This window comes from Micromys minutus (genome assembly GCF_963924665.1).
Source record: "Micromys minutus genome assembly, chromosome: 29".
In the NCBI taxonomy this organism is placed as follows: domain Eukaryota; kingdom Metazoa; phylum Chordata; class Mammalia; order Rodentia; family Muridae; genus Micromys; species Micromys minutus.
In genome coordinates, this window is record NC_137964.1 from 24,025,145 (window position 1) to 24,043,297 (window position 18,153).

The following is an 18,153-nucleotide window of genomic DNA, read 5'->3' on the forward strand; positions in this document are numbered from 1 at the left end:
AAACAACACCAGAGCCCGTTCTAAAATGTTCTCAACCCAACCTGGGTATAGTGACACCAGCCTGTGACTCCAGAGCCTGTGACTCCAGAACTTGTGAGGCTAAAGCAGGAGGATCATTCTGAAATCGAACTACATAGTTGTCTTAATTTGGGCTTCATTCCTGCATAGAGACACTAAGACAGGCAACTCTTATGAAGGCAAACAAACATTTAATTGGGGCTGGCTAATAGTTCCAGAGGTTTAGTTCATTATTATCATTGTGAAAGGCATGGCAGATGTGGAGCTAGAGAAGCTCAGAATTCTACATCTTGATCCAAAAATTGGCCAGGAGGCTTTCCTCCACACAGTGGGGGGAGCTTGAGCCTAGGAGACCTCAAAGCCTGTCTACACCATAATACTTCCTACATAGCCATCTAATAGTGCCACTTTCCATGGTCCAAGCATATGCAAACCACTACAGTAGTGTACTCCCTGTTGCAGTGAAAAGGGGGAAAAAAAACCCTCTGCACACAGTCACCTCTGCTCTGTGCGTGTTCTTGGTAGGGCTGCAAAGGTAGTGCAAAATTTGGGGATGTCAAGTGACTCTTTTTACAGGGCCTAAAATCAAGTACACTTAATTATCTGTCTTAAAGTAAGGGAGTGGGAATTGAAAAAGAATACATATTTTAAGTCTGTAATAAGCACAAAAACCACCCCAGAAAGAGCACAATTAATCAAAATAAATACTGTTATTTACACTCAAATAGCTAAACACTTCTGTGAGATTCTGGCAGGATCATGTGATTCCTGTGCAGTCCTTCGGTTTCTCCCAGTCTAAACAGCTTTCCAGCAAGGGTAGGAATGTGGAGCCAGTGAGGTGACCTTCTCCTGAGGCCAAAAAGGCAGAAATTACCCTTATTTTAGGGCAAAAAGGCAGAAATTCCCCAATTGTGGGGCAAAAAGGCAGAAATTCCTCTTATTTTAAGGCAAAATTGCAGAAATTTCCTTTATTTTGGGGCAAAATTAGTTCTGAGGTCAACTGTCCTCTTCTGAGTCTGAGACACGTAAATCTGTCAGCTGGACTGTCCTTTTGGCACTTGTCAACAGCCCCTTCTCAAATTCTTCCTCTGTGATTTTACCTTTTTTAAATTTTTTCAAGAGCCTTGTATCATTAAGGAGTTCCTCCATGTCCTCATCTTCGATATCAGAACCCTGTGTGCAGAAGAAGCAACATGAGTGTCAGCTTCGGGTCTAGAGCGCAGCAGCTCCTGTTATGGCCTACGAGCTCTCGTCAGCTAACACAGCAGCCCTAACCATGGCCCCAAATTGAATGGGGGATAGAGGATGCTAAGACAGGTGCCTACGTAGCTCAGGCTGGCCCTAATCCTGGTGTGCCAGCCTAAGCAACCTTGCTGTTCTGACACGTTAATGTCTTCCTAGTGCAGTGTCAGAAGACAGGGTTTAAAGAATAAAGAACAACACACATTACCTCATCCTTTTTCCTTTTCGCGTTCATCTTCTTCTTCCTTTCCTTTTTGGCCTTCTGCTTTGACCAAGCTTTATTTTTGATGAATTTTCTTCTCCCTTCATTTTCTGTCCTCTCTTTTCTTTTTTGCTCCAAGAGTTTCTGCCTCTGTTTTTCTCTGACTTTATCTTTAAATGGAATTGTGTCAGTGTCGATGTCCACTGGTACAAAGTCTGGAAACTGCTTCCCCCTCAGCTCCGGCATCCTGGGCATCCTCAGCAGGGCAAAGCCTCGAGCAAGCCCGGCAAAGTCGAGATCTAACAGAAAAGAACTCAGTCAGCACTGGAAGACACCACAGCCACAGGCGGTGACTTCCTACTTTAATGATGTAATAAGCTGGGCAGTGGTGGCACACGCCTTTAATCCCAGCACAGGCAGAAGCAGGAATATCTCTGGGATCAAGTTCAGCTTGGTCTACAGAGTGAGCTCCAGGACAAAAAAGGCTACACAGAAAAACCATCTCTAACCTACCCCTCAGCCCCCAAAAGCATTTAGAATTTTTAAAAATATTTACTCATTTATTTTATAAACGTGAGTACATTGTTGGCTCTCTTCAGACACACCAGAAGAGTGTATCAGATCCCACTTCAGATGATTGTGCGATTGCTGGGAATTGAACTTTTGACCCCTGGAAGAGCAGTCAGTGTTCTTGACCACTGAGCCATCTCTCCAGCCCTAATTAGAATTCTTTAAGCAACATTTTTCCCCAAGGTGGAAATGACAGTTTATTTTACATCTACTCAGAGCCCAATTCTTTTTCCTTTTTCTTTCTTACTTTTTGTTTAGGATTTCCTTTGAAAGGTTCAGAGAACACTAACCCTAACATGCCATGTGTTTCATTAAGACAATGTAACCATGACACCCAAAGACTCAAGAATTAAGAAGAAACATGACTATGCCAGGCACAGCGTCACATAGCTTTGATACCAGTACTTGGTAGGCAGAGGTGAAGAGCTCTCAAAGACAGGTCAGCCTGGTCTATACAGCAGGAACTAGTCAAGGCTACAGAAAGACCGTCTCAAAAAAAGCCCATGATGGAGAAAGCGAAGCCCAGGCTTACCCTTCAACCTGAAGATGAGGCTGCACTCATGCTTCGCATAGGCCTGCACAAAGGACACAAAGGCTTTCATGCCCTTCTCAAACACAGCTCTGTCAGCCAGGGCCATGGCCCGGAGCTTTGGCAGAAGGTCTACGGTGTTTCTCTGGAGGCTCATCTCCTGCAGGGGGCACTAAACAGAGACCATCATCTCAGCATCCCTGCAGTCTCTCCAACCCTAGTGACCCCCAGATCTAATAAACCAAGGACAGCACAGTGCACCAAAGCCAGGGGTCCAAATATAGCCCAAGAACATTTTTTAGTCAAAAAGGACTTTAGGATTTTTTGTTTCAATGCACATAAAAATTCTAACCAATAAGGTGTTCCCAAGTCATGGCTGATACCTCCCCCATCCAGCCCAAATAAATCAGTGCCCCCCCCCCCCCCCGATTCTGACCACCATCTACCAGGCCAACGTGCTGCTTACTTTCTGGTTGATTGCCAAGAAGTTGATGTACGCCTCCTCCATGGGTAGCAGGAACACCAGAGCACTGCCACCATGGCCAATTCGGGCTGTGCGTCCACATCGATGAACGAAGGCACTGGGGGGACAGGGTGGGGCAGTACCCCAGGAGTGGCAGTGAGCAGAACCAGGCTCCAGCCAAGCGGGTATGGTGCTATAGAATGCTACACAGAGCCACCAGGCCCCACAGCTCAGGGCTCATGTGACCACAAGTCAGTGAGCATGGAAGAGCTGCAAAAAAACAGACACTGCAGACAGGACTGTAAGGGACTAGAAGTCTAGTGGCCCTAAGGACACCTGACCAAAGCTGGGCCCCTCAGGCCACACAGAAGGGCCACATCGGGAAAACTGAGAAGCAATGAAAGGCATCAAGGAAAAGTGCCCTGCAATATTAGACATCAGAAAAAAAGTGTGAGTTAAATGTAACTTTGACATTTAAAAGTGAGGAAAACCAAGCACAGTGGCTCTCGCCTTTAATCCTAGCACTGCTGAGGCAGAGGCAGCCTGGTCTACATACAGAGAAAGGCAGCCAGGTCCCAGAGTTCCAGGACAACTGGACTACACAGAGAAACTCTGCCTTGAATAACCAAAATAACAAGTGTGTGAGGGAGATACGCAGTTTTCTTGAGAGTAAGCAGTTGTTCTTTTCAATATTTTATACTTTGCACTTCTGCAAGAACTTTCAGCAGTAGAATTTTCTTCAGTGTTTAACACCCTCTACATACACCCTTTTGCAAACAGCAACTTTTGCAACTCAGCAGCCCAGACTACTGAACTCATGAATACCATCCTAAGTTCAGCTCCACGAATACCAGGATTAAAAGTAGGAGCCACCACATCTGTCTGATTACTATAACACATCACTATTAATTAATACATTAAAAGCTATTAAGCCATTTGCCTACTTCTGCAATTTAATCCAGGTGATAGAGCGCTTGGATTTCAAAATTTAATCCAGACGTGGCAGTTCACGCCTGTAACCCCAACACTCAAGAAATGAAGGCAGCCTGTCAGAAGTTTGAGGTAATTGCTAGCTACATGAGACTCTTATCCAAAACAAACAATTGTTTTAAAATGTTAGAAATGCCACTGCGTGCACTTCCTCCAGATTCCCATCTGCTCGTCCAATCCCCAGACAGGAACAGCACCCTGCATACCTGGCATTGCTGGGAGGGTCATACTGCAAAACCCAGTTCACTTCGGGAATGTCGATTCCCCGGGCCATGACGTCAGTGCACACCAAGATCCCACTGGGAGAGAGAGCAGCACTGTGAGCAAGCCCATCCCGTGACCTGCAGGACACCCCAGTGAAGCAGCACAGGGCTCCAGAGTTTCTCACAAACCACTACTTTTTTTAATGTAATATTATTTTGATTTTTTTTCTTCTTCCTCCAACCTTCCCAAGCTTCATAAACTGCCATCAAAAGTGGGGAGTGGAGGAGGCCAGAGAGATGGCTCTGTAGTTCAGAGCACATACTGCTCTTTCAGAGGACTCAGCACCCAATCACAGGCAGCTCACAACCACCAGTAACTAACGGCATGAGATTCTGGGGATCTCATGTCCTCTTCTGGGCTCCAAAGGCACCTTGAGACAAGGTCCCTGCATCATCTATAGTGTATGGTATCCTTGAATTTGTATTTCTGTCTTAACTTACCAAGTGCTGGGTTATACACACGTATGGTCACACCTGGTTTTAAATTATTTTAATTTGGACTGGAGAGATGGCTCAGTGGTTAAGAGCACTGACTGCTCTTCCTGAGGTCCTGAGTTCAATTCCCAGCAACCACATAGTGGCTCATAAGCATCTGTAATGGATTCTGATGCCCTGTTCTGGTGTGTCTGAAGACAGCAATAGTGTACTCATATATATAAAATAAATAAATATTTTTTAAAAATTAATTTATGAGTTTCCACTCAGTACATTAAACTGTGGAAGGCCAGAGCCCTCAGCAGCTACTTGAGAACAAGAACCATCTTCACCCTGTGACTTGGAGATAACACTGTGCCCTGCAGCTGCTTGGAGCCATGCAATGCTTAGGAAAAACAAACAGCTATGTTCATCAGGACACCCCAAGTTCTCTCTGTATCGCTAGCACCCTACAGCCTACAGGGACTATCTCTATTCTTATTTACTCAGGAGCAAGTAGCTGGAAAGCTGCACTATGCTGGGGCCTGGATACAGCAGTGAACACACTTGGGCTTCCTGACTGCACAGGCCTGCGATGGAGCAGGGCGATCCAGTAACTTAGCAAGTGACCCAGGCTCAGTATACAGTGAGGCATCTTCCAAACTTGGAACTACTTTCTCTAGGAGGGCAGAGGGAAAGGGGTGAGTGTGGGACCTGAGTAGCCAGTCCATCAGTCCACCTGCTGCCAGCAAGGACAGCGACCCCGGCTCACCTCTGCAGCTTGCGGAACTCCATGAAGATCTTATTGCGTTTGTACTTCATCTTCCCATGGATACACAGGATCTTCACTTTCTTCACCAGCGCCTCCAGGGCCTTTCCATAGTATTCCACACATGCGCACGTGCTGTGTGAGAGAGAACACTCAGTCACCAGCCACCTGGGTCCCAAAATTGGAGAAGGATGCAGAGAGGGGCAGATCAGGACCCTCTTGGGACAGTGTGTGCAAACTTGCTGATGAGGAGGCCTTGCCTAGAGAGATGGCTCAGAGATTAAGAGCACTGGCTGCTCTTCCTGAGGACCGGGTTCAATTCCCAGCACCCAAATGGCAGCTCACAACTATTTCTAACTCTGGTTCCAGGGACCTGACACTCACACAGACATACATGCAGGTAAATCAATTATTAAAAAAAAAAAAAAAAAGCCCATAAATAGAAATCTGCATCTGCTGGGGTTGGGGGTGAAGAATCTCTAGAAAGCCCCAGAGACCTAGGATAAAGGAGGTTCCCAGGACTCAATGTGGGTGACCTTAGCTGAGATGCCTAATGGTGAGGACATGGAATCTGAAGAGACCACCTTCTGTAGCCAAGCAGGTACCCCAGTGGAGGGATAAGGACACTAACCCACCCATAAAACTTTCATCCTACATTTTGTTCTGTCTTAAAGAAATGCAGGGACAATGATGGAGCAGAGACAGAAGGAATAGCCAACCAATAAGTGGCACAACTTGAGACCCATCCCATGGGCAAGCACCAATCCCTGACAATATTAGTATTAATGATACTGTTATGCTTGCAAACAGGAGCTTAGCAAAACTGTTCTCTGAGAGGCTTTCCCCAGCAGCTGACTGAAACAGATGCACATACCCACAGCCAAACATTTGTACGGAGACCGGGAACACTTATGGAAGAGTTTGGGGAAAGACTGAAGGCCCTACAGGGGATAGGAACCCCACAGGAAGACCAATCGTGTCTTCTAACCTGGAGCCCTGGGAGCTCTCAGAGAATGAGCCAACACCCAAAGAGCATGCGTGGGCTGGACTGAAGCCCCGGCACATATGGAGCAGAGATTTGCTTTGTCTAGCTTCAGTGGGAGAGGATGCGGCTAATCTTGCTCAGATGTGATGTGCTGGGGTGGGGGTTACCCAGGGGAGACCCCACCCCTCTCAGATGTGAAGGGGAGGGAGGATGGAGGTATGGACATCTCTGCAGTGTGAGCTACAGGATGCAGTGTGGGCCGAAGAGGCTGGGTTTGTCAGCTTCACACAGCCAAGAACCTCCCGGCACACTGTGCGCGAACTCCCAGCCACAGCCTGGAGAATACCTGAAGAAGACCAGGTGCTTTTCCTGCTGACGGCTCCGAAGGAAATGGACCAGCTGGTTGAATTTCTCATCTGCCTTACATATCTACATGGGGGCAGGACATCATATATATGTAAAAATAAAGTAATCCCCATAATGGGTTTCAGATTCAGCCTCCCCACCCTAGCCCCCAAACCCTCATCCCCTCTCTGGTGACACGGCCGCTCACACAACCCAAACTGGTCTCAACTCTTGTAGCAAAGGTTGGCCTTGGTCCTGGTCCTGTCTCTACCACCTGAGGGCGAGGATCACAAGCGCACACCAGCCCAGCCAGCATAGCCTTCATTTGTCTGTTTGGTGATGCTGACTTATTGGGAGGACACACATGAACAGAGGCTGGAGGGCAGCTGGCGGGAGTCGGCTCTCTGACGGCCATGTTGTGCCCACATTGACACAGGTTGTTCACCCACTGAGCCATTTCACTGGCAAGTCTGAAAGTCACCCTGAAAGTCTGAGGACCTCTATCTCCTCCTGAACAAGACAGACTTTAGAGATGACATCTGTCTGCCTGCCCGGCTCAGAGAAGCTGGATCACATGCTCCTGCTAGTGCTCAGTTTAAGTTGTGTAACTGAGCGCACAGCCATATAAGGCAAGTCTTCCCTGGAGCCAGCACACAGCGAGGCCGGGCCAGCCAAGGTGTCGGTGGGTCTGAGAAAAACCAAGAGCCTCATTGCCTCCAAGCTTGACTCCAGGGCCAGATCCCCAAAGTGCCACACTGAGGCAAGTACAGGTTTCCAGAAATGAGCATTCCTGACGTCCTGAAGGGCTGCTGGAGACAGGCTCCATCCCCTCCCAGTAAATGCCCTGTCCAGAACCTAACCAGAAACATTCAGTCCTGGTAAATGGGTTTCCTCAGATTTTAGCAAAGCTCACACTGTAGGTTAAACCTTTATCTCATAGGGCATGGGAGCTCAGGACTGTAATCCCAGGATTTGAGAGGGAAACCGAGGACAAGGAGTTCAAGGCCATTCTCAAATACATAGTGTCTCAAAAAAAAAATTAAAAATTAAAAAAAAATTTTAGACTTGGACTCTCTATGTAGCCCTGGTTGTCCTGGAACCTGCTACATAGACCAGGATGGCTTTTAACTCAGAGAAAAGCTTTCTGATTTCTGCAAATAAAAGTGTAAACCACCACTCCCAGACAATAAATTAACTTTTCAAAAGTTCTTCTGGACTGGAGTGATGGCTCAGTGGTTAAGAGCACTAGCTACTCTTCCAGAAGAATACACGAGCTTGCACACACACACACACATGAGTGTGATCACTCAGAACAGGAGCTTCAGGGGCATGGTGTTTAATATGCATTTCTGCGTGCACGGGCCAGCAAGGATGCTAGGCAGGTAAAGGTGCACCATCAGGCCAGCAACCTGAGGGGAACAGGCTCTCAACTCTCCTCTGACTGCCAGACACACAAATTAATACAATTTAATTTTTAAAATACATTTATGCTGGGCATGGGGGGGCACATCTTTAATCCTAGAGATTTAACTCTTGAGACAGAGGCAAGAGGATTTCTATGAGCTTGAGGCCAGCCTGTTCTCCACAGAGAGTTCCAAGACAGTTAGAGCTACATAACAGAGAGACCCATTTTTATGACACCAAAAAATAAAAATACATTTATGTTTCTACTAACTTAGCCATTCATATAACAAGCAGAATCGTTTTTTATTTGGCCACTTATCTTAGCTGTCTCCGAATGCATTTTAAAGTTGCTGAGGACACACGCATACATGTACTTTCCCAGTGAGTCGTAGGGCACCCCCAGCACCCACCATCGCTGCCTCACGGCAGGACATGGCAGCAGGCCCTGTGCTCACCATATAGTGGTTCTCCAGACGGGACGGGGTCTTCTGGGTGCTGCTGGCTGCCACACCCTTCTCTTTCACAGAGATTCGGACAGGGTTTCGGAGGCCTGCTCGCACCAAGTTCTCCACTTCCTGTGTCTGTGTGGCCGAGAAAAGGCCTGTTCTCCTCTGCTTTGGCAAAAACTCGAGGATTGTGTTTATGCTGGAAATGGAATGCATGTGTATTTAGATGTGGTTTAAAAAGCAGAGGAGCTAGGTGCAGAGGGAGGGAGGCTGAGGCAAGAGGACTGCAGAGTCCAAAGCCAACCTAGGCTACGTAGTTAAGTTCTAGGATAGCCAAGGCTACAGAGTAAGATCTTGTATAAAAACGAATCAAAAATTACAAGATGAGGTGGCTAGGGACATCATTCAGTGATGGCCACACATTGAAGAGGTGCTGGGCTTGGTGGTGCTGTAAACCAGCTCCGTGAGGAAAAGACAGTGAGAGAGGATTTAGGTCACCAGGACATTTAAGGGCCATACCACTGGGAAATAAATTATAATTCCTGTTCCTCCTTTATACCGTCAACATGTCTCCAATGTAAGCATATAATAAATATGAACTATATGACATATGAGAATCATACCTAAAAACTGTTTACTGAACAACATAAACAAATTAGAAAAGCTGGGATGGAAAATACAGTTTCAGAAAATCAAAAACAGAAAAATTGGAGCCAGCTAGGTATAGTGGCCCATAGCTAAACTCATAAAGTCAGAGGTAGGAAGATCCAGAGTTCAAAGCCAGCCTGGGCTACAAAATGAGACTTTACCTCAAACTTTAATACAAATACACGAATTCAATTTTTAAAAATAAAAGAACTGGAACTAAGCCATATGGTACAACCAGAAGGGTCAAGAGATCTGAGGTCTGAAATGCTAATGAAGAATAACAAAAGTCCTGGGTGTGAGGCAATGCGGACGGCCTGCCTCTACCAGGCTCACCCACCTCTAATTCTATTAGAGTTAGTTCACATTCTAATAATACCTTGCCTCAAAGCCCATGTCGAGAAGTCTGTCTGCCTCATCCAGCACCAGGACATCCAAGCTCTTCACACAACTGGCCAGGTCCAGACCCTCAGCCTTCCTCCGGAACATGTCCTCCAGGCGGCCTGGGGTCGCCACAATGATGTTCCCGCTTTAGAAAGAAAGTTCCTGTTTACCAGGGCGCTCTGGATCTCAGAAACATGGATAACAGTTACTAACATACCAAGACCCACCCCGAAAAACCATCTAAATCCCCGGGAGAATGATGGTTGCAGGGTAGGAACAGCTAGGGCTAGGAGAGAGAAGAACGTGATTACAGGCCAGGATCCCACAGGCCACGGTGACCACCTGTGGTGTAGGCATACTGCTGGCACACAGCTGCACATTTATTCCTACCCTACACCATCTCTGTTATTACTCTCCTCAGCAGAGAAACCGTAACACAACACTGCATGGCCCACATGACTCAGGGTGACCTCTGACCTGAAGCTGCTGCATACCACATCAAGGAACACCACTACAAGAGGGAAGTAGACTGGGGCAAGGGTAACTCAGTGCCATACACTTGTCTAGTATGCACAAGGACCAGGGTTCAAATCCCAGCTCCCTACAAGAAATAGGGAAGGAGCAAGAGGAAAGAAGGGAGAGGAGAACAGGAAGGAAGGAAAGGGAGGGAAGAAAAGGGAAGGGAAGAAAAGGAAGAGGAAGGGAGGAGTGGGAGCTAGACCAGCGGACTGAGGGTCTAATGTGTGCCTGCACAATGGCTGCCTATAACATGTTTTTGGACAATGTAGACCACAAGCAACAATTTAAACAAATCTGAAGACACATGTATACCTGGGATTCTACCCTCTAAGCTAGTCACAAGCTGGTGAGCACCAGCAGCGGGACTTGCCAGGCAAGGCTCAGCACACATGAGTACTTGGGGCACCACGTGTTTGCAGCCAGGTTGTTGACACACCTGCCCCGACTCCCACGGCAACCCGGGCCTATGCAGCCTATTTAGTGTCCAGAGAGCCAAGGGAACCAGGAGGTGAGCAGGGAGCAAATGCCCTCTGAGGGTCCCCAAGGGCACTGCCTCTGAGCCTAAGGTCCAGCACAGCTGAGGGCAAGAGCACGGGGAAAGGAGCAGGACGTGCAGGCTCACCCATGCTGCTTGAACCTCTCCACATCTTCTCCAGGGTTTCGGCCTCCAATCCACAAAATCTGGCTGAAGCAAGAAATGAGACATAGAGCAAGTCTGGCAAGATAACAATGTAGGCTAGTAAGGATTCCCAGCATCCAGCACCCCAAGTGCTGTCTCCAGGGCCCTGGACCAATCACCTGAACTGCGGGAAGTGCTTCGTGAAGTGTGACAGGACCTCATCAATCTGAATGGCCAGCTCCCGAGTGGGGGTAATGACGATGGCTCCTACCTGCCCAAGGGAGGAGAGACCCCAGGGTCAGTAGCACGTAAGCCCCAGGGTGGATCGCATTAGACTGTACCTCCATCCTCTGGCAGTTTCTGAAATCTCTTTCAACAGTCTCAGCAAATCAAGGGCTTTGAAGGGTAGAGCACCTGCCTACCATGAACAAGGCCCAGTATCACAAAATAAACTAGTCATGAACACAGGGCCACGCAGATAGCTCAGAGGTTAAGAGCACTGACCACTCTTCCAAAGGATCCAGGTTCAATTCCCAACACTCACATGGCTGTCACAACCATCAATGTCTCTAGTTCCAGAGGATCAGATGGCCTCTGCAGGCACCAGGTGCACAGACATACATGCAGGCAAAACACCCATACACATAATAAAATAATTTTTAATTTAAATCAACCAAGGTGTGGGTGACAAACGAAACCTGCTGTCCTCTGTTCAAGCCTGAAGGAACAGACACCAGACCCAGATTTTCTCTGTATGTCATGTCATACTGTCATACCAGACAGCACATCACTGTACCAGAGGTATTTAGTTACTTGGCTATTTGAATGAGATAACCTCTGAAGTCTCAGGCATTTGCCGGAGACTTTTTTAAAAGAAAATTTTATATACTTCTATTTATGTGCGTGAGTATTTTGTCTGCGAGCATAGACATATATGCTATGCATCCAAGGCCAGAAGAGGGCGCCAGATTCCCTACTATAGCAGGTTGTAAGCCCCCACTTAGATCTAGGAACCAAATCCAAGTCTTTACAAAAGCAACAAGTGCTTTTATTCACTGAGCCACCTCTTTAACCCCCACTGAGGGCATGTTAAACAACAAAATCACCAACAAAAGCCACAAAAATTAGGGGTTAGGGATTTAGCTCAATGGTAGAGCACTTTCCTAATCAGCACAAGGTCCAGGGTTGGGGGAGTGGGGTGGAATAAACAAATCATTCCCAAGGCTACCTGCTTAAAGTATGAAAGCAAAAATGGTATTTCTACCCATATCCACAGGTGACTGAGAAAGCAGCCCAGTGTCATGAGAGCACCTCAGCATTGACTGCAGTACAACAAGCAGGCAAATTCAAAACCAGACTTCTCAGATACCAAACAGGGCTGGACTGAAGTCTGTCCAGCTTCTTCCTCAGGCCTGACCCCTCCTATCTCTATGACAACCAGCTAGCCCACCTCACCTGGTTCTTCTTTAACTTCTCCTCCCTTCTCAGAAGAATCTCCAGAATGGGAATGACAAAAGCCAGGGTTTTCCCACTGCCGGTGACCTGCAAAAGGAGAAAGCTTTTGACTTGCTTTCCAGTTATCAAGAACTAGACACTGATGCAGGAGATACTCACAGCCTCTGCAGCGACATCTTTGTTCTTCATGAACAGAGGGATGGTGGCAGACTGCAGGGAGAGATTACAAAGGACTGGTTAAATACTACCACAACTAAACATCAGGAAACACAAGGCCTAGAAATGCAACAGGTTACTAAAGTCCCAATGAGGGCTGGAGAAATGGTTCAGTGGTTAAGAGCACCTACTACTCTTCCTGAGGACCCGAGTTCAAATCCCATGGTGGCTCACAACCATCTGCAATGGGATCTGATGCCCTCTTCTGGTGTGACTGAAGACAGCTACAGGGTACTCACATACATAAATAAATCTCTTAAAAAAAAAAAAAAAAAAAAAAGTCCCAATGGACCACACCCCAAGGGAATCCCGAATAAACCAGCCACCACAAAAGGTTGAATTAAATGTTGTAGTCAGGTGTGGTGCCTTTAATTCCAGCATTCAGGAGGCAGGGGCAGGCAGAGAGCTCTGTGAGTTAAAGGTCAGCCAGAGCACAGTAGTGAAAACCTGCCTAAAAAACAACCAACAAACAATAACCCTGATTCAAGTCCTGATACTCGCTTTGTTCCTCCTTGAACTGGGAAGGAGCTAGAAGCACTGATGTTTGGTTTTTTTCATTTTTTAACTTATTTTTATTTGTGTGCATGTACCTCCTAGTCCCTTTGTACATTACATACATTAAGGAAGGCAAGAAGGCCAGTTAAATGTTGGCTTTTCAAGAATTGGGAGTTATATGCAGTAGTGAAGCATCAATGTGAGTGCTGGGAATTCAACCCTGGTCCTCTACAAGAGCAGCCAAGTGCTCTCAACCTTGAACCATCTCTCCAGCCTCTAGAAGCATTAGATTTACCACCAGTCCCGGCGCATTTGCACTGGTATTTCTCTCTGTGGCAATTGGCTTCCCCATCACCCCAAAGGCCCTCCTGATCCTCCAGACCTCGGAATGACAATTCCCCCAGAGGCCAGCTCCTTCACTATCCACCACACCAGTCTGTGTCAGTTTCTTCATAACGGCCAGCAAGAGCTAAATAATTTCGTTCCTATGGTTCTTTCTCTAACATCTGCCCTAGTAAATGAAGCCTATGAGTAGGTACCAAGTATGCTAAGTTCCTACAGCCTAGATGAGACCTGGATACATACCAGGTCCTAAATAAATGGTTTGAGGTTTTTGCTTGTTTTTTATATATTGGGCCAGAGAGACTCTACCCCCACATCATAACACGTAGCGGTCAGTGGGCACCCACCTGGACCTATTTAATCTCCACAATGCTATGAAAGAAGTGGTTGTCATCATTTCTCAGATGGAAAGGGCATAGAATGAGCCACTGTCCGAAGTCTCAGCTAGAGTGAGCAGGAAGAGCTGAGACATCCTCCCCTCCCGCTCCCCGGGAGGGGATATCGTGAACTCCCCTGGCACTGCCAAATCTGAGGTTCTGAAAACGTAGCACAGCCCCGAAGGTGCTCTCTCCCTAATCCCCACGACTGATCTGGAGCGGCTGACCGCTCAGCCTCGCTTCCCCGCAGGACCGATACCTGCACCGGCGTCATGTGCAGGAAGCCCAACTCGCGCAGTGCTCCGAGCACCCGAGGATGCAGCGGCACCTGCAGCGACTCCCAGGAACCCTCCGTCACGTGTTCCATGGCGCGTCGCGGGTCTCCCTCTCCGCTGTCTCAGCCGCCCGGAATGCCACGGGAGCACCCACAGAAAGAACTTCCGCTTCCGGTTGGTCCTTCGCCGGACGGAAAACCGTACCACAGCGACAACATTCCGAGGGCGGGCTGAAGGCGCCTGGAAGTGGAGAACCGCAGTCCCACAGAAGGCGGAAGGGCGCTGGAATAGACCGGAGCAGCCACGCCCGGGACCCCAGCAAAGGCAAAGATGGGTTTTTACCGCCGGTGCGCATAGAAAATGCAGAACTCTCAGAACGTCGCGGCTAAACGAGGGCGCCAGACGAAAACAACCTCTCAGTCACTTGGCCAGCCTAGCTTTGAGCAAACTATGACCGCTCACCTGCTGACATGCCGCCAGCTGTTCAAGGCTTTCTCCACGACACCTTCTCAGTGACCACTGCTTAAAAAGCAAAACGCCTACTTACTTTACCCCAACGGACTTTTAGCGTGTGCATTTAGTAGGTTCACACTCTCAAGAGCAAACCGACAACTGGGGGTGGGGGTGGGGTGCGGGAGATCGGAGTGTTCGTTTTGTTTTCCGCGTGTATATACATACCAAATTTGTGACAACACTAAGCCCTCATTGCATCTTTTGAATGAGCTTTTTAAGAGTTTCCTCAACTCGGATAAAGTTGAGGAAATCTGAGGACAACCTGGTAAAGGCTACAGGCAGTCACGGGGATGATTCTTTTCAGTCTGTTTACTATTTTGATTAACTTGTAATCCTTTCCAAGTCTGTTTATTTAATACTTGTACACAAGAAAGGTAATGGCAGCTGAGACGTAAATAGGACATGCCATGTACATAGCTAGGCAGCAGGCCAGGTTTTAAGGACACAATACTTGATAACTGACCTGCCAGGCTTATTATCAGTTTGGTGATTATCAGACTTGGTTCCACCTTTCTGTCCTTGGGCGATTCCATCTCCCATCAGCCTATTTCCCCACATCCACAAACTACCTGATAAAGTAAAAATAATTCAAATGTGGACTTCCTCCGCCCCCAAAGGCCTTAAATGTAACTTCTTTTGGTTTTGGTGTTCTGGTTTTTTTTTTTTTTTGTTTTGTTTTGTTTTTTGTTTTTTTGGTTAGTGGGTTGTGGTAGCACATGCTGGTAGGATTTGCTGAAGGAGGCAGAGGCAGGAGGCCAGCCTGGGATATAGATGGTTGTAAGCCACCATGTGGTTGCCGGGATTTGAACTCAAGACTTTTGGAAGAGCAGTTAGTGCTCTTAACCACTGAGCCATCTCTCCAGACCTCAACTTGTCTTTTGAGGCAGGTTCTCAAAAGCCCTGGCTGTCCTGGACGTATGTAGACCTACAGTTGTCTTTTTGCTACTTCAGGAGTTTTTCTTTCTTCAACCCTCTAATACTGGATAAGAGATTAGAAGGAAAAAAAAAAAGGAGCGATCCCTGAATGAAGTCAGGGTCAGAATGCGGATGACATTATTATATTACTTCCTACTTATCAGAGGTGTCATTACTTGGAGCAAGTTTGCTCTTCACCATCAACATATTTTATTTCTTCTTTGTATATAAAAAAACCACAACAAACAACCCACAACCAACTCTGGGGCCCAAGCATTTATTATACACTACTGAAAAGTCTCCAGATATCCGCATCTGTCAAAATCATGTCCCTGCTGGAGCCCCAAGCAAATCAGTCAGCTGCTCTGGACAATGTGAAGTGCCCCCATACCCCACACCTGGGATAAAAACAAATATTCTTACACTATTTGTTTTGCAAAGAAACCAAAACTCCAAAATTGTCACTACATAAGCCAGACTGGCCTCAAACTCAAGAGATCAATCTGCATCTGCTTTCCAAGTGCTGGATTTAAAGGCTTACACCACACCTAACTTAAAATGGTATTCTTGTTCACAACCCTTGGAAAATACATAGCTGTTCGTAAAGGGGGCATATCCATTTGAATAAATAAGGTATTTTTAAAAGATTTATTTATTACATGAGTACACTGTAGCTGTCTTCAGACACACCAGAAGAGGGCATCAGATCCCATTACAGATGGTTGTGAGCCACCATGTGGGTGCTAGAATTTGAACTCAGGACCTCTGGAAGAGCACTGCTCTTAAGTGTTGAGCCATCTCTCCAGTCCAAGAAATAAGTATTTAACAAAAAAAATTTTTTAACCAGCATTAATATAAAACACAAAATACTGTTTTTAAAAAGAATTGTTTATTTACTGAACCTGGGGCATATTAGATACACAACCAATTTGAAATTTACATTTTTTAATTCAATTCTGAAGTGTTTTCACACACACACACACAAAAAAAATTGGCATGCAACAGCTGCCCTATGGTGATAGTCACCTTAACAACAAACTGTTGCAAGGATATCATTGGAGGTTGAAAAATTATTTGTCCTGAACATGAAAACCTGTAACAAATTTAAATTAAATTTATAAAACTTGTTACCTGTAGTTTTCCCCTTGCAAGATCCAAAAATAAAAATAAAATATCCAGGTAACTAACAGACATCAGTCACCACATAATCCTGGACCACCCAAACCCAAAGCAGAGCGCCTTTCATTAAACCCATCATCAGAGAGACAGTCTCTTCATTTCATGTAACAAAACTGACATGTGCCAAAAAAAGAAAGACCCCAGAAGACAAATAAACCCTAGTGCTGACACTGAAGACCAGGGCCCAAAGGCCACTGACTAAAAAGACAACAGTGGCTGCCTATCACTGCAAGCCATCCCAGAGGCTTAACCCTTTGGCTTGAGAAGTGCAGGCTTCCACGTGAGGAATTTGATCTTCCTAAGTGCCCACAATGGACAGACTACGCAGCACACAGGGACAGCAGTCCTGTTCCGACACCTAGGAAGCTGGATTTAACAGACGGCTAAGTTATTGGCTGCTTGTGTCAACTCAATTAGAGGTGATTCAGTTCTAAGGTTCAATATAAAACTTTAGGGGAAGTGTTGTGATGAGTTTTTAAATCAAACTCGAGAGAAAGTGTGAGTGCCCACCCTGGTAACAAGCCCCGGCAAAGACTCTCCACCCTGAGGTGGTACCATAAGGATCAAGATTCAGATCACTGTTGCTGTAATAACAAAGTAAGCCTCTGATGACAAACCACAGCAGAGGAACTACTAGAATGCAGTTAGTTAACAAGTATTGTCAGGCTGTGGGCTACTTCCTGGACAAACTGCATTTTATTATGAAAACCAAAGGTAAAAACATAATAAAGACCATAGTCCCATACAGCATTAACAGCCTCTGAATTCTTGGAAGGACATGTATAATGGGGCTCCTTTCAAGTAAGAATTTTAGGCCAATTAAATGTCAAATTTTCACTCTAACTTTCCTAAACAGGTTTTCCCCAACACCTACTAATCACAAAGAAATATAAGTCATGAACATTCAGAAAATAAAAATGTATAAACTAATGACATTATTATGACCAAGGTGTTTGGTAAACAAGTAAATCATGAATTTGGGATCAACAGGAAAAGGCCTTTTAAACAACCCTCCGGACTTCAAAAAATCGCTTCAGGTAGTAGATCTGTCCCAATGTCATGGCAACAAGAACAAGAGCTTCGAAGAAGGACCAAAGGACCACTCTGCTGTTTGTGTTGTCGTTGACTGTGAAGGAAAATAAAGAGACTTTAACACCAACCCCAAAAAGCAGCAGAGGACTGTCATCATGTCACTGTAACAGAGCACCGCCCACTAAAGCCCACAGCTTTAAAAGTGACCATGAGAAGCAGGCATGCTGACCCATCCTGTAATTCCTACATTCAAATCGCTACAGTGAAGGTCACTTTGTTCCATGCCACTCAGGTGGCAGTGGCACACGCCTTTAGTCCTACCACTAAGAAGGGCAGATGGATATGAGTTTGAGACCAGTCTGGTCTACAGAGTGAGTTGCTGGACAGCTGGGACTACACAGAAATCTTGTCCCAAAAACAAAAGACTATGTATCAAGACCCCTGCCTTAGAAAAGAGAAACAATGACTTGCCCAAGGTCACACTTTTAGGGTTAAAACTCAAGTCAACCTTCTCTCACCATAGACCTCTAAAAACGTAAGGGATCTA

At 46.3% G+C, this 18,153-nt stretch overlaps 2 protein-coding genes across 3 annotated transcripts in view; both read right to left on the reverse strand.

Annotated features, from left to right (window-relative positions):
* Positions 1–5: 5 nt before the first annotated feature.
* On the reverse strand, positions 6–14,105 carry DDX55 (DEAD-box helicase 55). The gene is made up of 14 exons (XM_080941398.1): positions 13,952–14,105; positions 12,422–12,472; positions 12,263–12,349; positions 10,987–11,078; positions 10,811–10,873; positions 9,665–9,814; positions 8,650–8,839; positions 6,792–6,874; positions 5,464–5,595; positions 4,221–4,313; positions 3,028–3,142; positions 2,565–2,733; positions 1,469–1,761; positions 6–1,191 (listed from the first exon to the last, which is right to left on the reverse strand). Exons 1-14 carry the CDS (start codon positions 14,057–14,059, stop codon positions 1,015–1,017), a joined length of 1,803 nt encoding a protein of 600 aa, XP_080797524.1. The 5' UTR covers positions 14,060–14,105; the 3' UTR covers positions 6–1,014.
* A 2,260-nt stretch (positions 14,106–16,365) lies between these two features.
* The window catches only part of TMED2 (transmembrane p24 trafficking protein 2), a 9,245-nt gene continuing 7,457 nt past the window's right edge, over positions 16,366–18,153 (reverse strand). For both annotated transcript variants that reach the window (XM_080941418.1, XM_080941417.1), the window contains one exon: positions 16,366–17,700. In XM_080941418.1, coding sequence (XP_080797544.1) covers positions 17,576–17,700 — 125 coding nt within the window. In that variant the 3' untranslated portion in view covers positions 16,366–17,575. The remainder of the gene's footprint in view (positions 17,701–18,153) is intronic.